Source organism: Chaetura pelagica, unplaced genomic scaffold, assembly GCF_000747805.2.
Source record: "Chaetura pelagica isolate M959 unplaced genomic scaffold, ChaPel_1.0 scaffold3, whole genome shotgun sequence".
Lineage (NCBI taxonomy): Eukaryota > Metazoa > Chordata > Aves > Apodiformes > Apodidae > Chaetura > Chaetura pelagica.
In genome coordinates this window covers 10,164,226-10,186,223 of record NW_009952974.1, presented here as the reverse complement: position 1 = coordinate 10,186,223, position 21,998 = coordinate 10,164,226, and the positions used below count along the sequence as shown (strand labels likewise).

The 21,998-nt window shown below is 33.9% G+C and overlaps 1 protein-coding gene across 1 annotated transcript in view; it reads left to right on the top strand.

Moving 5' to 3' along the window:
- LOC104387523 (sodium channel protein type 2 subunit alpha-like) overlaps positions 1-18,960 on the top strand; it is a 50,948-nt gene extending 31,988 nt beyond the window's left edge. Inside the window, exons 17-26 of the mRNA XM_009996292.1 lie at positions 7,384-7,501; positions 9,353-9,507; positions 10,704-10,877; positions 13,231-13,353; positions 13,623-13,904; positions 14,658-14,711; positions 15,495-15,632; positions 16,695-16,799; positions 17,164-17,434; positions 17,783-18,960. Coding sequence (XP_009994594.1) covers positions 7,384-7,501; positions 9,353-9,507; positions 10,704-10,877; positions 13,231-13,353; positions 13,623-13,904; positions 14,658-14,711; positions 15,495-15,632; positions 16,695-16,799; positions 17,164-17,434; positions 17,783-18,960 — 2,598 coding nt within the window. The remainder of the gene's footprint in view (positions 1-7,383; positions 7,502-9,352; positions 9,508-10,703; positions 10,878-13,230; positions 13,354-13,622; positions 13,905-14,657; positions 14,712-15,494; positions 15,633-16,694; positions 16,800-17,163; positions 17,435-17,782) is intronic.
- Positions 18,961-21,998: the final 3,038 nt, after the last annotated feature.

The window sequence follows — 21,998 nt, the reverse complement described above, 5'->3', positions numbered from 1 at the left end:
CAGGATTCTGAGAAAAAGTTTGAAAATTGAGATTGCTATCCTCTGGCTCCAGTGCAGTCTGTCTGGTGTCAACCTCTTTGGCACCTGAAGACACAAGGCAATTAATGGAGTGTGCAGACAGCTGTACTCCAGCCTGGATTGTTTTGTCTGAATTGTTTTGTTTCCTTATGGTATTTTGTTAATTTTTTTTTTAGTTGTTTTGTTTTGAACTGACAATGAATTTGCCCTTATTCTTTCCAAATGTTAGAAAATAAGTTTTTCTAGCAAAAGTATAGTAAATTAAACTTACATTTGAAAGCTGTAATAAGGTGACTGTTTAGCCGTTTCTTTTATTGTGGAGTACAGTGTTCAATTCTATTACACTAATTTCTAACTTTAGCAGCGTATTTCCTGAAACTTGATTTGTTCCATCAACTTCTTGAACATTCTGTTCCTCCACATACTATGTTGCCCTTTCAGTTGAGAAGACCTTGGACTAAGAGGCCTCTTAAAAGCAAAGCAAGCAATATTCATAACTTGTTTAAAAGTATTAACTGTGTTTTCTAAGGAAAAATGCTTGCTGAACAGCTGCTAGATCTTTTACATATTATTAATCTGAATAAAGAATACTGGCCTTAGTGGGCTTTTAGTAAAACTTGGTTTTGTGGAAGGAATATATGATGAATCCAGGTAATTTATTCTTGCTTTCATAACTGTATTAAATCTAACCCTTACCTGAATATTATCCAGCCACTGAAGACACCTGATTCTTCACTTTTATATTTAAGAATTGGGTAAAAAAATATATAGTGTTTCACCCCTGATATTTAAGATTAAACATCAGCATTATCTGTTAATAAGATACTATTATGTAGTGTTAATTTTAATCCACTCAGATTTGGAAAAGTGGCTAAGGATTGACATAGTTGAAAGACAACCATGGGAGATTCGTAAATTAACTACAAAAACCATTTCATGTACAGTAGTTCATAGGCAGTAAGTCTTCCATTTTACAGACTATATCAGCTCCTTCTTTGAGAGTTCCCCTTTAAATAGGAGGAGTTTATAGTGGCCAAGCCTTTGCTAAGTCCTTGGTGAGAAGTGAGATTAGATTTGTATCAGATGACTAATAAAAGATAGATGTGAGGTACTTGAGGAAATCAGAGGTTTATTGCTAGGCATGGATTTTCATTTTTACACTGCTGTATATCCACTATAGTGTGTAATAACAACTGAAGTTACTTGAAACTTTTTTTAAGACACGCAGTTAAAAAAAGCTAACCATGCTGGGAAAAATGTCTTACACAGATATTTTTGCATTTGACCTTGTATGATCAATATTTCTTTCTGCTTTGTTTTGTCTGTGGCTTCTTTCTGAAAGTGTATCCTACAGACGTATTTAGAATCAAGTGAAGGCCAGGAATAACCTTGAAGATTACATGCAAGGAAAAATATATTTATGTTATTTTGAAGATCTAATTACCACCATTTAGAAGATACTTAAAGCTGTAATATACATAGTGTGGGTTCATCTGTCTTTTTGGTTTGGGGTGGGGTTTTTGGTGGGTGACCTGGGGAGGGGAGGAGTTATTTTTTGGTTTTGGGGTTTTTGTAAGTCCAACATGTATCTGTGAGCTTCATATATTCTGATAGTTTTGTCTCTTTCAGTATGTATTTGGATATGCTTAAAGCTCCCATCAACAGCTATAAATATTAGGTTATGCAATGTGGAACCTATTTAGAAAACACATTTAAATAAGTGAAATCCATACTTTTGCTGTTTCCAGAACTCAAACAACATAAAGGGTACCATGTTTTAACTTCATTGCGTACCATTCTTACTTCTCACAGGAGTAAAATCAAGCTGGATCAGTCAAGAATGCTGGTGCTTTTTAACCAGGCAGAGCAACGTGTCAGCACGTTTACACAGGTTACCTAAACAAATCATACATATGATCATTTTTGAGATTGATTGGCCTGCATGCTACTCAGCTACAATATATTTTTCCCCATCCATTGCAGTGTAGTGGAAACATGCACAGCCACTCTGTAAACTGAGTCCCATGACTCATGTCACAGCATGATTGGGGGCAACCCCAACATGTTCCTCTCTCCTTGTTTCATGTTTGGTATTTTTTGTACTACTTCTGTGGCATAACCTGCATGCTTTCTAGGTTTTTATTATTATAAACTGAATTATTAAGTATCAAGACTCCTCAAGCTTAAGAGAGGTTAACAGCCTATGATTTTGTGAAAATGGAAAAGTAATCACTTGACTTTTTCTGTTTATCTGTAGAACCATGTTTTTAGCTGTCATGCAATTATGAACATTTTCTAATCATGTTCATTTAACCAATGCCTTTGTAATATTACATATATACAATTAGTTATATACTAAAATGTTTGCAACTTTTGATATAAATTGTTTCATGTTTGTTCACAGTGTTTTTATAATTTGCATTCCCATTTTCTCGTATGAGAGAAGCTAAAATACAAGATGAAAGATACATTCTTGGGAACAATCAAACATATATTTTTTTAATTAGCATAGTGCTTTTGATATGGATGTAATAATTTAGTTATTCTACTCTTGACTTTTCTGTATGTATGTAAGATTGGAAGTTAGGAACTCCATTTTTCTCTTAATCAATAATTGTTTCTTTGTGAACTTGAAACAGTTGCTTTATTTTTAGAAAGCAAGGTATAAAACACAATTTCAAGCAAAAATTCCATTCAGGATTCCATCAGGTGCCAAATAAATCCAGGTGGTTTAAAATTATTCAAATGAGGAAGTTCAAGCAAGAAAGAAATAAAGATGAGGAAAACCCAGGGTAGAACTAGCATTAAGATAATTCCCGAAATGACAAAATAGGAAGTAGTACCTTCCCAAACGTCTAAACTCAGGTACTCAAGAACTGTAAAACAAAACTTAATTGTACCTAGCTGGGTGTTTCTTATTCCTGATGATCTCTTCTGAATAGTTAGACAGTTCTGCCTCTTGCCATTTAGCACTCATTGGGGTGCTCCTTTCCCAATTACAAGTTTTGCTCATGTGGTTTTGTTGTAGAATCATGTGTTAATCTTTCATGTGTTCTTTTGCACTTCATTACCTATTTGAACTACTTCAGTTCTCACTTTTGTGCCCAGGGGGCCTGTAAGCTATTCAGATAGATACCTAGAATAGGAAAATAACTTCCTAAAGATTTTTCCAAACCATTTTTAGAAAAGACACTTAAGTAGGGGAGAGTAGGATGTGGTTGTATCCAGTCCAGTCCGGCTGTTGCTAAGTTTGTGTGGTTGATTTTGATTGTTTGTTGGGTATTGTTTATGTGACACTGCTCCTGTTTCAAGCTTGTACTGTCATGAATTTGGACAGGTATAGACACCATGCAAAAAAGTAAATTTGTAATAATTTCACTGAAAAATGCTTTAATATTTCTCATTTGAATGTCACATTGTCTTATAGTAGTCTTCCTTACATAATAAAACTTCTCTCTTTTTTTTCTTTTACCTTCTCTTTAATTGCATAGAGTAGGAGAGAGAGGTTTTAGTTTAGTGAAAAAAACTTCTGGCTTCTTTACAAAGTAAATAATTTGCAAGCCTTATTTATAGACAGACGTACTTTTATTTTTTCAGAAAAAGATTAATAGAAAGATGCCAATAAAAGGGACTTTAATGTACAGGGTCTGAAGACTGCCATACTCAGTGATAGGGCAGGCTCAGTGTAGATGATGATTACAAAAAAGTGTGCCTTGTTTCCTTTTTGTTGTCTAAATGATAGTTAAGCCTAAATTTCCTGTTGAAAATAGATCAGATTAAGCAGGAAAATATTCAGTTGATGGAATATAAGTGACATAACACAGGTGCACTAAGGTTTTCTGTTGCATTTCTACATAGTAAAATTTTTTGATCCTGTTTGCTGAGAGGTTCCTGAACATACTCTCCAAAAATCATCTTTCACATTGTACTGCAGTTCTTTACCTGTTCTTCTGTCAAAAAGAAACTCAGTCTACCTAAAATAAAAAGAGAGAGAGAGGGAGAGAGATCCTTAATAAAAAAGAAGTTGAGATTATGTAGCACAGTCTTCCTGTAGGTTTGCTACATTTTTATTTTAAACTACAGAACACAGTGTTTCCCTTTTATTCCTCATTAACAACTGTATTGCTGGTACATTTATTCTTGGGGGCTGGGAAAAAAAAAGATTTATTATTTGATATTCAAAACGTGAATGACAAGTGGAATGCACAGTGGGTTGCACCATGTGAATAATCAGTGGCCTGCTTATTATCAGCTCTTAGTACAGAGCTTTCTTTAAAGTTTCCTTTATAATCTGCAAATTTTTGTACTCTGTCATTTACTATTTTTAAGATGATTCTTACTAAAAATTGACTCTTTACTAATTACGTCAAGCAATCCTAAGTGGCTTCAGTGGGACAGTTTGTAGTCGTAACATTGTTCTTGCAAGTGTTTGTACCATCATATACTGACTCCTTCAGGAAAAAAGGAAGATAATGAGCTCCACATTTTGACCTTATAACAGTCCAGTAAATATTTGTATTAAAAAAAATTATATATCCAGAATCAGAATAGCTTTTCTCTGCCAACAGTGAGAATGAAAAAAGGTATTTTATTGAGGGAATTTTCTCTAACAAAAATGTTTTAGCTGCTGATTTGCAAATGTCAAGGCAGCTAATTACCTGTTGAGTATGGGAGTTTGACCTGTTCAGTCCAGTGCTTAGTGTGTGTATATAATGAGGCCTTCTAACCTCAATTTGCTAAACTTTGAAAAGCAACTAAGTAGTATGGGAGGAAAGTATAAATATTTGTCATTCTTAAAAGTCCCATACTTGGAATTATTCATAAAATCAGTGAGATCTCTGCAAGTTTTGCACATAACAAAGAAACTAACTGAATTTTTTATTAGAGCAGGAAACTCTTCTAACTCTTCTATTGCTTTTTGCTATGGATTTTTTTTGCTATTGTTTGATACCTTCATCTTAGCAATAAATATGAGCACCCTGCATGACAAAGAGAACGGACATTTAATTAAATCTGTAATTCCTCAAGCACAGGATCATGTCCTGTCCTTAGAAGAAAGAGGTAATCATGCTACATGTCATTCATATAAAAGTAGTTCATTGACCCTCTAATTTGGTTTCGTTAGTCAAGAAAATTGCCTTAACTAAAAAAAAATAAAGTAAAATTCTAATACCTGGTTCTTCTGCAGTTTGTTAAATGAGATATATAACTTCATGTTCTAAACAGATTGGTTCTTTTCAGTATCTTTTCCCATTTATAGTTGTCCATCATTTAGTGTTGCTAGTTTATCTGTATTCTTTCAGTTGAATTTATGTCATCTGCTGAAATGGTGTACTAAGTAACTTACAGTTCAAATGGCCCAGGGTACTTCAGGGGGTTTTTTGTAATATGGCACAAAATGTTTTTACTCTTAAAAAAATGTTGTTTTAAATGTAGTAATTTGATTTATAATTCAGTTCATTATTTCAGTTCATCCACCACTGCTGCAACATTTTGCAATATATATGGGATGTCATGGAATGATGAAAGCAGCATATTAATAAAATTCTGGAGGTGTATAGTGCTATCTTCAGGTTCAATAGTGATAGCAAAAGATGTGTGCTGTGAATATTGATATTCTAAAATAATGGTACTAAATTTTAAGAGTTATGTACGTTAAATGTTAGTCATTTGGGGATCATATTCTAGATTATGAGTTTCTAAAGTAGAAGCAAAGTAGGCAGTAGTACTGAATTATTTTTAATATAAGTGAATGAAGAACACTGGGTTAATTTTCCTATGAAATTGTCTCTGTCTTCCTTCAGAAACATAAGAAAAAAATTCATTTTGCTTAATACCTAAAATATTTTTTCCTTTCACATTTTATATGTGTAACATATTTTACACATTTGAGGTGTAAATATAGCTTGATTGGATAGTGCCTGTAGCTTATCTGCTTGTATGTCTTAAATGTCTCTTAATCTTGCAAGTCTAACTAAATTAATGAAAATGATATTAATTCTACAAAACCAAGGCTGTTTTACAAAGTGTGCTTACATCATTCCCTACAGACATTTATTGTGTGAATTCATTACTGTTGTTACATACTATTTGATAATCACATTGTAAAATGTCAAAGAATGCTGTGACGAAAACTACTTTGACTTACTTTGGTGCTCATACTCAGATTAAGTGTACAGGACACTGCATCTTCCTTTAAAATCTCCAGACTATGGATTTTAGCAATACACATGCAGATGACAAAATAAAAATAAAAATATATATAAAAATAAGACTTATTTTAATAACAATGACTTGCATAATTTTAAGTATTGAAACAAAAACATTATTTGTTTCCGGGTGTTAGCTGTACAGGTATGTGTACCAGAGTAATGGGTAGTTTCAGAATGCACAATGTGATATATGTGTGCATTGGCAAAAAAGAATGCAAATTGATGCCAGTTGAAATGTATTAATCATACTTTTTCCTTTTTGAAACTTAGGAGTAAATCTGAGAAAACATAAAAGGTGTTCATGAGGTCCTGATAATTATACAGTTTAAGATAGGGAAAGCTTATTTGTTTTATGAATGTCTTGAGGGTAATGTTCAAATTCACATCTGAAAAAAGGTTTCATATTAATCCTGATTTTACTTTAGCATTTTCCAGTCTAGGTCATAAGAATGATCATAATATGAAAAATAACTGAATTATATGTGGTCAGAGATTACCCAATTTAAATTGTCATATATGCCAGAAGTGGTTAGCTTGCATCATACTGATGTTTAAGATATCAGTGAAAAATAACTGATAATTAATTTCCTTTATTTTTATATGATGAATAATAGGTGCTGAATTAACATCAGTCCTTAAAAATCCTCTACTTTTTCTCCCTTGTACAATTTACCCTGACAGTTCACAATTTTTGGGCTGTCAGGATTTACTGACTTCATGTTGAGGAAAGTGCTCTAATGATAGTAGCTACCAACATACATAATCTTAAACTATGCAGTGTAACTGGTATTGGTTTAAAATATAGCAAGATAAATTACAATAAGAAATAATATTAGAAAACAAAATAAATAGAATACATATCATGAAATCTACTTTGTAGTTGTTAACTTTGATGAATAATAATACTGTACCATATATAGATGAGAAATTCTTCAATTCTCTGAAAAATTACATGATACAGCTTGCAATCTCTAGGTAGAAAGTGGATGATTTATGCACATTTCAACAGCATTGACTGCTATATGTGGATGTTTGTGTGTATTTCTGGTGACAAATATTGTTCCTATTACTTGCACACAGTGTTGCATGCTTAAATTGAATTACAATTAAAAAAATTTAGATAAAGCATAACTGTTAGCAATTTTATTTTCAGAAGCTAAGTTTTTCCAGCTCATCTGAAGGAAGTACAGTTAATTTAGCTCTCTTTGGAGAAGAAAAAGCTGAAACAGAACCAGAAAAAGTATCAGAGCTACAGGCATGCTTTACAGAAGGTATGTTTTACAGAAGGTGTGGAAATAAAATTTTGGGTTAGCCAAGTACACTTAGTTGTTTGCAACAAACATTGACAGTTCAAGGATGCTCTTTGCTACAGCAAAGGTTCCAGGGATCCTAGTTTTTCAAGTCTTACGATTTATTTTGCCTGTTGTAGATAGTGATACTGAAGTCCATGGCGCCATTTGTCTGATGCAAAGTTAAATGTGTGTGCATGTGATAATTTTTAATATTTTTAAAGGAACACTGGGCAGAATTCTATTAAGTGATTCTCAGGAACCATTAATTCTTGTTCATTTAAATTACATCCGCAGTAGCAAAATGTGCAAGAGCAAACTCTGCACAGTACTCACTTCACTGAGAAATTTAAACCAGAATAATTTGATTACCCTTGGTTCCTTCATAAGGTCAAAAAGCAATCCAGTGGATGATTCAGATCTTGGAAGGTTTGAGTCCAACAACAGAGTTATTAACTTCACATTATACCATTAATGGAGAGATAGGGTCAATAAATATAATTAGGGATTGAACATGAGATCTTAAGTTTTTATTTGAGTAGAGAAGTCTTAATAGCAAACTTGCATGTCCTTAGAAATTTGCATTTATTTTAGTTCTGTATAGCTATATCTTTTAGAGGACTGCTGAAATGCACTGTATAGGAATGTATTTCCTGGTTTTGTGATATTAAGATTTTACTTTCCATTTAAATTATTATTAAAATAATTCAAAACACAATATGTTTCAGGATTAACTCTCCTATCCATGCTTTTTGATCTACTGTTATGAAGACACCTTTGACTTAAACTAGGGCTCTTGTTCTTTGAAATATCATTTCTGTCAACTCTGAAAAAAAATGTGGGGCTATATTGACAATTTTATTTTTTTTTAAAAGAGGTACACTTCTCAAATAATTTCACATCATACTACAGTTCTTCCTTACCCTTGTACAATGTGATGTCTGCCAAACCTTGGGCATAAGATTAATTTTTCCATGATGAAGGCATTTTGAGTTGTTGAAGGTAAAGTAAATCATGCTCTTCACAGTGGTAGCTCTTCTATCTGAGCTTATGAAATACAGGGTAGCTTACTTGAAACATGACACTCACAGGAAAACTAGAATACTGCCTTTGCGACCCATTGAAATAGTGTAAACTTGGTTATGTTTCTATGTGATTAATCATTTTTAAAGAAATAGGGAGGCTACTGTTAGCCAGGCAGGTAATGGAAGTTCAGTGAAAACCATGCCTTGAGGCCCTGTGATAAGGTAGGAAGCTCTCCAAGATGAAAGGAATTCTGTGCATGGTTGCCATAAATCTGTGCCATATGGAAAAGCTCTCAAATCTCCCATTAAATCAGTTGTTTATGTCATGAGAGAGTCAGTATAATTAAAGTGTTCACATCTGTGTAATTTATTGGAACCTTAGCTGATAGACAAAAGTATTTTTAAAAGAACCTGTTGTACTCTTGAACTAGTTCATGCAGGAGCTGCTATTTGTGAATGGACTGTTTCTACTCTGTGACAATTCTCATAGATCTTTTTATTCTCTGTATATAAATGAGAAATTATTTTTTTAAATGTATATAAGTCAGAATTAGCTCAATTAGATGACTTTATTATTCAAAGATCTATGTAGTGTCAAGATAATAAAAAATTGTGTTCATGCAAGTTTTACTACATCCAGAGTACCAAATCAAGAAGGTAATTGCTTTAAGTGCTTCTTTAAGTAGAATGCAGTAATTTGAAATGCTGACCAACTCTTGAAACTGGAGTTACTAAGAGTGATTTTGCTTTTTCAGGATGCTGATAAAAATTCCACAGTGTAACAATTTGTCATTGTTTGTATTGTCAGGCTGTGTACGGAAGTTTAAATGCTGTAAAGGCAATATGGAAAGCAAAAAAGGAAAAATCTGGTGGAACCTTCGAAAAACCTGCTACAAGATAGTAGAACACAATTGGTTTGAAACATTCATTGTCTTCATGATTCTTCTCAGCAGTGCTGCTCTTGTAAGTAGAGCGGGCACCCATAGAAAGAGTACCTATAAAATTTTTTCAAAGATTGTATTATAACACATCTGTTTTCACTAAGAATAAAATAAAGTTGGCTTGAAAGAGAACTAAGAACTAGATTTTAGGTTGTGCATATAAAGTAAGTCATTAAAATTCTTCTGTAATATAACATTCTGCAGATAATTTTTTTATGAGTACAAGGCAGTATGTGGGTGTGACTGTGCCTATGAATAGGATTTCACTAAAAATCTTGTTTATAAAACTATAAAAATTACAAAAAATTAATTGTGACAATAACTGGAATATTCATTCTACTTTAAATTAAAATTGACCCCAGAAGCAGTACAGATACTGAATTCATCAAGTTCTCAATTTTTTACTTTAGTTTTTAGTTTCAGTATTTCTACACTGTTCAGCAGAAATATTTTAATTGCTTTATACTATTCTTACTGACTGACATTTATTCCTTCATACAGCTACTAATTATTAGGTTCTTTTTGATTCTTGATTGACACAGGATTTGGTATATACTGTCATTATCTCCATTTAACACCTGTAACACCATGTCCCTTCTTTCTTCTGTGACACTGGTTTGTAGTCTAGTTTCTCTAATTTTGGGGGTTTTTTCTTCAGTCCTCATACTGCCATGTGGTGTTTTGTCCTTTCTTAAATTTTATTTTTCCTGGAGGCACCACCAGCTTCACTGATGAGCTCAGCTGCTGCCTGTGGTGGGTCTATTTTGGAGCTGGCACAGAGCAGCCTGTAGCTTCTTCTCACAGTGGCAACCCCTGCAGCCTCCTGTAACCAAAACCTTGCCACCACACCCAATATTAGAGTACAAATATCAGCAGCAACTGTAGCTCATCTCTTTTGCTAGTTGAATTTATTATAATCAGGAGACTGCCTTCTGACTGAGCCTAACTGGGCTTTTCAGGGTGACAGATTGTAATTCTGGGTTGATTATTACTGAAATTTCTAAAAATCTTTCTGGCAACTTAAGTCATTGTGTTGTAGCTCCATTGCTATGCAAAGATAAAATCTAAAATGCAATTGTAGCCTGTGCTCATTCAACATAAAAAGCATATGAAGTTGAAAGTGATTTTACTTTCCATTTTCTATTCAGTTCTTTTGGTTTAATTTTTGTTTGCAAGGATGTATGAATATCTGACTTACATGCAACCCAATCTTTCCAGGCTTTTGAAGATATATATATTGAACAGCGCAAGACTATAAAAGTCATACTGGAGTATGCTGATAAAATCTTCACTTACGTTTTTATTCTGGAAATGGTGCTAAAATGGGTGGCCTATGGTTTTCAAACTTATTTCACTAACGCTTGGTGCTGGATGGACTTCCTGATTGTTGATGTATGTACTACTATACTTTCTAAGTAGCCTGTTTCTGTTGTTTAAGCATGTCTTTTTATGTAACTTCAAGCTGATACATACATATCTATTTACAGTGAAGAATATAAATGGGGTTCAAAAGAACAGAAAATTACATACTGGTATATATTATTCCATTGTAATAATTCAATGCAGAAGTAAATATGCCTTTTTATTTATGCTGTCTTTGTTTTACTGCACTGGTTCCCAACCAGTGAGTGAGACCTATCAGCTTATTGGACTTCAGTCTCCTGAGTTTGATGACAGAGAACAAAGAGGAAGCAGACACAGAAAGGAAAGGGAAATTTAAGTGAGCAGTGGTTTTAGGATAGACAGTTGACCCTGAGCTTAATGAATCACTGGCAGCGAACTTTAATGGGAGGATAGTATCAGGATATCAGGATGACAGCAGAAGATGGCAGGGCAGGGGCAAGGAGGCAGCAACTGGAGTAAAAAGGATTGGAGAAAATGAGAAGTCATGGCTTGTGGATCAGTACAAAAAGGTGGGAATCATTCATTCACAGTCCTCATTTTGATTGTCAATGTACTTACTGTGTACTAGGCTGCAAGACTAATTTCAGTACACTTCCACTTTTGATTGACACGTGGCTTTCCAATGATTTTGGTTTTGGAAACTGAAGTCATTCTGGTATTGTTTGGCTCTGTGATCATAAGGGAACCTCTCTCTCATTTAACTGTGCATCTGTTTTTCATCAGTTATGGGGAAGGGGCACAGAATTCCCATTTTGAGCAATTGGGCTAACTCAGTGAAATGTGATATATGTTTTCTCTGGGAAATGCAATTTTTAGCTTTCTCCTTTCATGTCCTCTGCATTTCTTCTGTTATGAAGACCCAGTATATACTTACACAAAGTATAAAGTCCACATGTATTCCCAGAACCAATTTATCTCTAAGAAACATAGTAAGTATAAGAGGTTCGCCCCTTTCCTTAAGATTAAATTCTGCAAAGCAAGACACTCTGGACAAGGCAAAGGAAAAAAGAGAAGTCTGTTTCTGAGGCTGCATATATTATTTTTGGGGGTTTTTTTATTAGCTTTTTTCTGAATGCTGTAGTCTTCTGGTATTTTTTTTTTAGTGTAACTCGAAAAGTATCCAATTTTGTAATGAATGGGAAATCAGCAATGATCATCCAAATGGATTTTGTCATCTTTGCATAGATTTATTGATGCCATGCTTTAGTTTCATTTTCTGTTAGGTTTCCAAGGCAGTATGTTTCCAGAAGCTTGTTATACTTAAATTTGCATTTCTATTTGTCAATTAGAGTTGTCATTTGTGAATAAAAGAGAAAATTTAAATTTAAAATTTAAAATAAGTAAAATTATTACAGTTAAATAAGTATTCAGAATTAGTATCTCTGTACAAGCCTGTATTATGAAGTTGATCTTGATTTGCGTTCAAGATAAATTTTTGTTATTAAGCATACCAAGTCTCCATATGGATATGTATGGGCCATTCCTTTTTTTCCCAGTTATTTCAGTGTTTTCATGTAGCCATCTTCGTCTCTTGCTTGGGATGCAAGCAATTTAAATATCCAGGTGGCAGTAGTCTGAAGAGACAAAAAGCCATAGCTCACAATTAAATTATTAACTCTGTCATAACTCCACTTCCCAGGAAAGTGCTGTCTGCTGTTCTGTGTATTTGAATGCATTTATTTTAGGTAATTGTATTGACATTGGTGTTTCATTGTGTCTGTTGTACAGTTAGGAGTCATGCCTGACAGATTCTTGTCTGACTTAGTGTTTAACACTTCCAAGTTTGTGGTCACCTGCAGGCAATATTAATTACTGGTTATGTATATATCTGCTATTACGTACAAACTAGCAGAAGCAAATTCTGCAGGCTCACGTTTTATTGTGACTATAATAATGCACCTATTTAGTATTGTACCATGTCACGTAGACTGCGATTAGGTTTTTAGTACATTTCAGGCTTTGGACTAATTTATTGGGAAGATGAGCTTTTATTCAAATTCTTTTTATCCAGATTCTTTTTATCCAAATTGCCCTTCATTTTTCACAGATATGGTGTGCATTCTTCTAACTAGGACTCTGTGCTGAAAACTCCAGAGATTAAGGTCTCTTTTTGTTGAAACTGTTCAGAAAGTTAAATGCAATGTTCTGTAAATTTTTTTTAGATTATTTTTTAAACTTTTTTTTTTTTTTTTTTTTTTTTTAATTTGGCCTTGCTAGAGGCATAGGATTTTCTGATACCTAAATCAAAGTTTTCTTCCTCTAGGAGTTACATTTGTATTGTGAGGCTATTAAAAAAAAAGCCAACAAATTAAAAAGGTCTTTTTTGTTTTGTTTCCTCTAGGTCTCCTTGGTTAGCTTAGTAGCTAATGCCCTTAATTTCTCAGAATTCAGTGCAATTAAATCCCTCCGAACATTAAGAGCTTTGAGACCTCTAAGAGCTTTGTCACGCTTTGAAGGCATGAGGGTAAGAAAAAAAAGAGTCTGTAAAACAAATCCATGAAATATGTCTAATTATAAAATAATGGAGGAAAACTGAACTGCGTGTTTATTTGCATGGCCAACAGAAGCATGTTTGATTGTATTACATGTGTTACTCCTTTTCTGTTGGCATTACTTCACTGTATTTAATGTTTTACATTAAATTTCTTGCTATACTTGAAAAAAATCTTTTTACTGCTCTACTTAATATTTTTTTTAAGTTTGTTTTGGTTTTTTTCTGTGTTTATTTACTAGGTGGTTGTGAGTGCTCTTACTGGAGCAATCCCATCCATTATGAATGTACTCCTGGTTTGTCTTACATTCTGGCTAATATTCAGCATCATGGGAGTAAATTTGTTTGCTGGCAAGTTCTATCACTGTGCTAACACCACAACTGGTGAGAAATTACCACCAGAGAAAGTCAGTAATATGACTGCATGTAAAAATCTTACAATCACTGGAATGGATGTTCGGTGGAAAAATATGAAAGTAAACTTTGATAATGTTGGAGCTGGTTATCTTTCTCTGCTTCAAGTAGTAAGTGTATAAATTTTGATAAATTTATTTTCCAACTTTAATGGTTATGCTTTTTGATTTTAAGATTGTGTTCTATGAAACTAATTAACATGGCTTATGGTGAAAATCTGATACATTCTATGGCTATTTTGAAAGAGGAGGGTTATCTTGTTTACCAGTTGAAAAGGTACTAGTGATTGTGGGCAAAGGAACTTTATATTCAAGTTCTACAGAAATACAGTATCTAGTAAAAAAAACCAAACAAAACACCATAAAAATATGGCTATGATTACCAGTCTGCCCATGGCAGAGAGCTTGGACTAGATAATCTCTAAAGGTCATCTCCAAGACAAACCATTCGATGATTCTATTCTTTTCTTAAGATTTCTTGGGATTACTTACCTTCTGGAGTTTCTCCTAGTACTTTTGGCATATTCTGTCTGAAAAACCCCAATCCATGTGGCTGATTTTTGGAGTCCTCCTCCAGTTTTCAGTAGTCAGAAAGTTAGAATTGAGAGTTGCAGTCCTGTTTTTATGCTCAAATGCTGATTGCAACTCATCTCAAATAGAGTTTATATGAATTTTATTGAAGATTAGAATTTATTCAGTGTTTAAGTAAATTACTTTCAGTGAATGCTTTGCTGTGTTTTACTAGACTTTTAATATTATTCTCTATTCTTATGGGTGCAGATACATTGTAGAAGAGAGTGTCTTACATAAAATGTTTACAGAAGTGAAGCTTTGATAGAAAATATTAACAAACTTTGTTTTTAGGCAACATTTAAAGGATGGATGGACATCATGTATGCTGCAGTTGATTCTAGAGAAGTGAGTGCAATATAAAATTTACTAAGTGAAAATAAATATTATTGATGTAATGCTTCTTGAATGATAGTTAAAATAAGTAAAATATAAGGAACAAAAAATTAAACATAGATAAATTTCCTATATAAATCTATGTATTCTGAAGCAATTAAGTGCATATACTTTTAATAAGTAAAAAATACTAAGGAATCTACAAAAAGTATTTCCAACTTGTCATCTGCAAATAAAATTACGAATGAAATCTGGTTTCCTATTACTTTATGTCAATGAGATCACACAGATTAGGAAACAAGTTCTTCATGTGTCTCCAAAAATAACCCAAATAATCAAGTGACATCACCTGTAATACCTAAGGCAGATCTTTGGACTCTTGACAATCTTAAGAAATAAAAAGGCTGAATTTTGCCTGTTTTTCTGTTAATACTGATATTTATTTGCATCTCTCCTTTATTCAGCTCCTGATTTGCACAAGGTCTAGAGGAATGTAATTGCTTTTAGGATTTGCACAGTACTGTAAAATTTAGCAGGAATTGCATGAAATACCAAATGTCATTAGAGAGGAAAAAGGAGGAATGGCAGGTCTGTGTATTATTACAGACACCTATATTAAATAGATTTTCAAGTTCAAAGATAAGGGAAGTGTAGTGTTTGCTCCAAAACAGCTCATTTTCCCCCCTGGTCAAGGAGTTGTAGTCCAGCTAGATGCAGCTTCTGTGTCTGCTCAGTATTCTGTGATTTGTCTTAACTGCTATTTATGATGTATTACTGTTTTTCTGTGTTGCATAGTTAGAGCAACAGCCCAAGTATGAGGACAGCCTGTACATGTATCTTTATTTTGTTGCCTTTATCATCTTTGGATCATTTTTCACTCTAAACTTATTCATTGGTGTCATCATAGATAACTTCAACCAACAAAAGAAGAAGATAAGTATCATGTTTTGTTTTCGTAACACTTCATTATTACTGGGCATTCAACAAACTTATGCAAGGGTAAATACGAGTGTCTGAAATTTCTCAGAGTAATAGAAAGGAAAAAAAATAAATTGGCTATTAAGATTTCTTTTTCTTCTATTCAAAATAATGAAAATACTATTTGCTTCTTATTTCAAGTAATTCAAACTTAAACTGAGCGTTTGGCTTTTCTCTGTATCCCTGTACAGCCCAATGATGTTATGTATTGTTTTTACTTACCCTTAGAGTGCCATGACAAAGCTATGTGAAAATGCAAATAACAATTCAAATAAATAGATAACAGAGGAGAATATGCAATATTGTTAATTACAAAGAGACATACAGACAAGCTAAATGCTGGAAGTACTGCTGTGTATTGTAAGATTAGAGAGGGCTAGGAAACTGTTTCATGAGTTAGTAGTGAATTTGCAAGAAAGAATTGATGTTTGAAATTTGTAGTTCTTATTTTCAACAGAAATTGTTTCTGTTATTTAAATAAACATAGGATTGTGTCAAGAAGTCCAGGAGCATGTACATATACTAAAATTCAGACTATGATGAGAAAATTAAATTCTGCTTGCTATTTAAACTATAAATGCTGTTTAAGGTTTATAGTAGTCTTATTTTTCTGTACAAATTTGGAGCAGAATTAAACTAGAATGCTGACCTTTTTTTAAAGAGTAGCAGCAAGGCAGTACATGACTTCTTCATTTGTGATTCTAGATTGTCAAGCTTGATTCATTGTACTGAAAAAAGCTATTGCTAGATTTACTGCAGTAGAAACTTCCAGTAAATCTTTCCACTTGAGGTTTTTTTAAAAAACAGAAGTTCTGAGGTTTTTCTGTGTTCCTTAATTTACTTTTCTATCAAGACTTGTCAGGTATATTAGCAGTCTCTGATACAATTATCATAATTTGGTTTTGGTAACAATGTATAAGAATGAATATATGGTTCATAAAAAAAATGTTCTGTAATGGTGTGAAATAATGATTTTTAAAGGCATGACTGTAATCAGTTTTATTTTTATCATTTTACCTTGGAGGTCAAGATATTTTCATGACAGAAGAACAAAAGAAATACTACAATGCAATGAAGAAGCTGGGATCCAAGAAACCACAAAAACCTATACCTAGACCAACGGTAAGAATGTGTGCTATTCTTGTATCATCTACATTTGGGAAGAAATTGCAGATTTAACTCCAAAATGGGCCTAATTTAAGTTAGCCCCTTATTCTGAATTGGAACATGTACATGTTCTGCAGGAAAAAAATCACACATAGTTTTTATGCCTGAGGAAGAAGAGAACTAAAGAATCAGAAGTAGGAGAAGCCTGTTGGGTTTTGAGGAGCAAATAAAGAAGTTACTGGACAATGCGTTTATTGGATTTTTCAGCCTTTTGCTTGATTGTATGTTTTGGGGGAGGAAGCGGAAACGGATGGGAGATAAAGGTATTCATTACATCTAAGTTACTATCACCTTTTTTTTTTTTTTTTTCTCCCCTCAGAACAAATTGCAAGGTCTGGTGTTTGATATTGTAACAAAGCAAGCTTTTGACATCACCATTATGGTTCTCATCTGTCTTAACATGGTCACCATGATGATAGAAACAGATGACCAGGGTGAACTGATGCAAAATATTTTATACTGGATTAACTTGGTCTTTGTTGTCCTTTTCACTGGAGAATGCATCTTGAAACTGTTCTCACTCCGTTATTATTACTTCACCATTGGCTGGAATATTTTTGATTTTGTGGTTGTTATTCTTTCAATAGTAGGTAAGAGATTCTTATGTTCAAAATGTGATATATTAAGATATGCATTAAATGCTTTTTCTCTGTCATGTTTAGCAGATTAGAGGAAATAATTTTATTTTCTCATTATTTAGGAAATGAAAAGCATACTTGAGTACCTTTCTTAATAATTTTGTATCAATCTAAATATTTTTTTTTCTCTCAAAGAGTTTTGGGGAAATAACTAAAATTACCCATAGCAGATAAAATTTATCTCCAATTATAATTTCCACTAATTGCACAGGTAGCGTTGTTCTTTACTCATTCTTTGTTATGAAAAATGCAAACTGTTATAAAATGTTAGTCTTTTTAATTTATTTTTATATTTCACAGGTATGTTTCTAGCTGAGGTGATTAAAAAGTACTTTGTGTCCCCAACTTTGTTCAGAGTTGTACGACTTGCCAGAATCGGTCGAATCCTGCGTCTCATTAAAGGCGCTAAGGGGATCCGCACTCTGCTTTTTGCTTTGATGATGTCTCTTCCTGCTTTGTTCAACATTGGTCTGCTGCTCTTCCTGGTCATGTTTATCTATGCGATATTTGGCATGTCCAACTTTGCCTATGTTAAGAGGGAAGCTGGCATAGATGACATGTTCAACTTTGAAACATTTGGCAACAGCATGCTCTGCCTTTTTCAAATTACCACATCTGCTGGCTGGGATCTGTTGCTAGCCCCAATTCTTAACAGTGGGGAGCCAGACTGTGACCCCCATAAAGATCATCCAGGGAGCTCTGTGAAAGGTGACTGTGGAAACCCTTCCGTTGGGATTTTCTTCTTTGTCAGCTACATTATCATATCGTTTTTGGTAGTGGTGAACATGTACATTGCTGTCATTTTGGAGAACTTCAGTGTTGCTACTGAAGAAAGTGCTGAACCCTTGAGTGAGGATGACTTTGAGATGTTCTATGAAGTTTGGGAAAAGTATGATCCAGATGCAACACAATTCATAGAATACAGCCAATTGTCTGATTTTGCAGCAGCACTTGATCCTCCTCTTCACCTACCCAAACCAAACAAAGTCCAGCTTATTGCAATGGACCTGCCCATGGTAAGCGGTGACAGAATTCACTGCTTGGACATCCTGTTTGCTTTCACAAAGCGTGTTTTGGGGGAAAGTGAGGAGATGGATGCCCTCAGAATACAGATGGAAGATCGGTTTATGGCATCCAATCCTTCAAAAGCTTCCTATGAACCAATTACAACCACATTAAAAAGAAAACAGGAGGAGGTTTCTGCTGCTATCATTCAGCGTGCCTATAGGTGTTATCTTTTAAGACAGTCAGTAAAGAAATTTTCATTTATGTATCAGAAAGATGGAGTTGATCTACTTATCAAAAAAGACACGATTATATGTAAACTAAACTCTCCTTCAGAGAATATGGATATGTCTGCATCCAGCACATCTCCGCCTTCTTATGATAGTGTAACAAAACCAGAAAAAGAAAAATATGAAGATGACAAATCAGAAAAAGAAGATGAGGGGAAAGACAGAAAAGGAAACAAAATGTAAGACAAAGACATTATCCGTGATGAATGGTCACAAGCCTGCGAAGATGATGTTTTTTTCAATAGTGCTCTTACTGAAGAATTATGCCAAAATTACACATTTTTACATATTTAGCCACTGCTATAGGCAGTGCATGTACCAAGACAAAGAATCTTCACTAGACAACTCTCAGTCTGTAATGGGGAAACAACCTTGCCAGAGGAATTTCTGTTACCAGCTGGCACCAATGGAGAAGAAACACAAAATTTTTACTTGGACTGTAGGAAGCCTTGATGGAATGCAAAATAAGTCTGTATCGTTGTGAACCAAGTGTATCAACTGTGTACATTTCATCTCCTGTCTATGTTTTGTGTGTGTCTATTTTTTTTCCATTATCTTATTGGCTTTAATTGACACACTGCTATTTGTAATTCTGCAGTGCTGAGAAAATAAAAAACTAAATATACAAATTTCAGGCATATGTAATTATAGCATCATAATGAGCATAGTTCTCTTCAAGCCACTTGTAAAAGCAAAAAACCAAGATTCCAGTTGTTGAACTTCAAGATCTAGATCAAATTAACAGCAATTTATATAAACAAGAAGACAGAGAATTTATCAGACAACAAAAATAGCAAATAATTTGCACAGGAAAGAGATTGCTAGTTTAATCTCTTTATTTTAATGTTCTTCTGTTTAAAACCTTTTAGTAATTTTTAATTTATTATAATGTCCATTTCAGATACAGTAATTTAAATAAATGATGCTACACACACACCTTCAGTTTTGAAAAACTTGAAACTATGAAAAAAAATGTTACTTTCAAGGTCTTAGATATCTGATCATTCCAGTGAGATTTAAATAGTTACTTTTACAGAAAAGCTACGAATGCCAAATTGTGCCTGCAGGAAATTACTGAAATAAGTAAAGTGGTAGTCTTTTTTCTTTTTTTTTTAGCTGTACACCCTATAATTTTATTATTAACTTCCATACTTCATTCCAAAATCTGTTTATATGCTTCTTATTTCACATGAATATATCCTACTTAGGGGAATAGTCAAAGCTATGTGTATAAATCAATACTGTACCTTTTGGGATAAACACTACCTTAATGCATACCTCAGGCTTAAATTTCCATATTTTTGAAGGATGAGTCATGCCAGAGACAGAAAATGCATACAGCAGAGGTGTTTTTGGCCCCCCATAGCATTTTAATCAGGTGTTCACTGTATGTATTGCAATCTCCTGTAGAAAGCCAAGATGGCCATTGTCCTGCAGTGTGGTTTGATGACTTTTTTATCATCAAGGATGACACTACAGTGTAATAAAAATATCCTCTGCTACTTAATAAGTTGTTTTATTCAGTGATACCTGTTTGAACAAGGAGACAGTGACCTAAATACTGTATTTACTGCATCAAGTATGTACCCTAGTAAGTGTAGGTTATAACATTTCAATAGATAATATGATATATTCTGTAATACTCAAAATAATTGGGGAGCTTTAACTGATGCATGCTTGCTGCTATTATCCTACAGCTGTTAAAGTCTGAGATGAGAAGACATGTCAGTGGTAAAAGAGAGCTGTTCAACGAGCATCATTCCTCATACCAGTAAGCAATAGTTTGCTGCTATTATAGATTTTATTTTGTTTGAGTTTTTTAATCAGCAAATATGCAGTAAATAACCAGACCATACAGGGCAAGTATCTTCTTTAAAGTGTGGCACTAGAAAAAAACTTTTATAATATGTATCTATCAATCTGTTCTAGTTATTTTGAAAATATTTTTATTTTATAACATTTTATATTTATTATAAGAAACTACACATATCTTCATGTTGTTAGTAATTTTTATTGCTATCTTTGACACTTTACCATTGGGAAACCTAAGATACAATGAGAATTGGTAATTGCAAGTTTCTACTGCTAATGTTAAGCATATTTAAATAAGGAATAATTTTAAAAGAAATGGACAGTGCAGTTCTTTTTTTGATCAGTAGGTAGGCCTTTGTGAAACAAGATAGAAGGTTTTCTTTTGAAAATATAATCCTGCCTATCAATTTCAGGGTTAACTGATTCATAGAAACATTGCTTTTCCCTGCTATTAGTCTCATCACTGTCTGCTTTTCTTGTTGATTCATCCTGCAGTAGAGGTGCTTTAAATATAATTTGTTATTCAGAGTCTTTCTTCATGAGAATGAATAGTAAACTTGTGCAATGAGCAGTGGAATACCTTGCATTTCATACAAAAGAACAAAAATATGGATGGGCTCCTGCTTTTCTAGAAACTACTAGCTCGTACTGATGAACTGCATGCAGGAAGTTGTTTTACCAAAAATAACTACATTGCTATCAACCCAAAAGAATAAAGAAAATCTTTTTATGTACTCATTTTAGCTTTTGTGTTTTTCATGTGTGAAGTTTATCACAGAGTCATAGAATCACAGAATGACTAGTGTTGGGAGGCACATTAAAGATCGTCTAGTTCCAGCCCCCCCTGCATGGGCAGGGACAGCTTCCATTAGACCAGGTTGCTCAAAGCCTCATCCAACCTGACCTTGAACACTTCCAGGGAGAAGGCATCCACAGCCTCCTTGGCGACCTGTTCCAGTGTCTCACCATTCACACTAAAGAATTTCCTCCTAATGTCTAACCTCAATCTCCCCTCTTCCAGCTTAAAAGCATTACTCCTTGTCCTGTCACTAAATGCTCTGGTAAAAAGTCCCTCCCCAGCTTTCCTGTAGGCCTCCTTCAGGTGGAAGATCACTATGAGATCTCCTCAGAGCCTTCTTGTCTCCAGGCTGAACAGCCCCAACTCTCTCAGCTTGTCCTTGTAGGAAAGGTGCTGCAGCCCTCTGATCATCTTTGTGGCCCTCCTCTGGACTAGCTCCAAGAGTTTTATGTCCTTCCTGTATTGAGGGCTCCAGAACTGGACACAGTACTCCAGGTGGGGTCTCACGAGTGCAGAGTTGAGGGGCAGAAGTTAATCTGTTATACAGTTTAACAAGTAATGGTTGATAAAATGAAGAGGTAACCACTTTAGCGATCAGGCAACGTGTTTT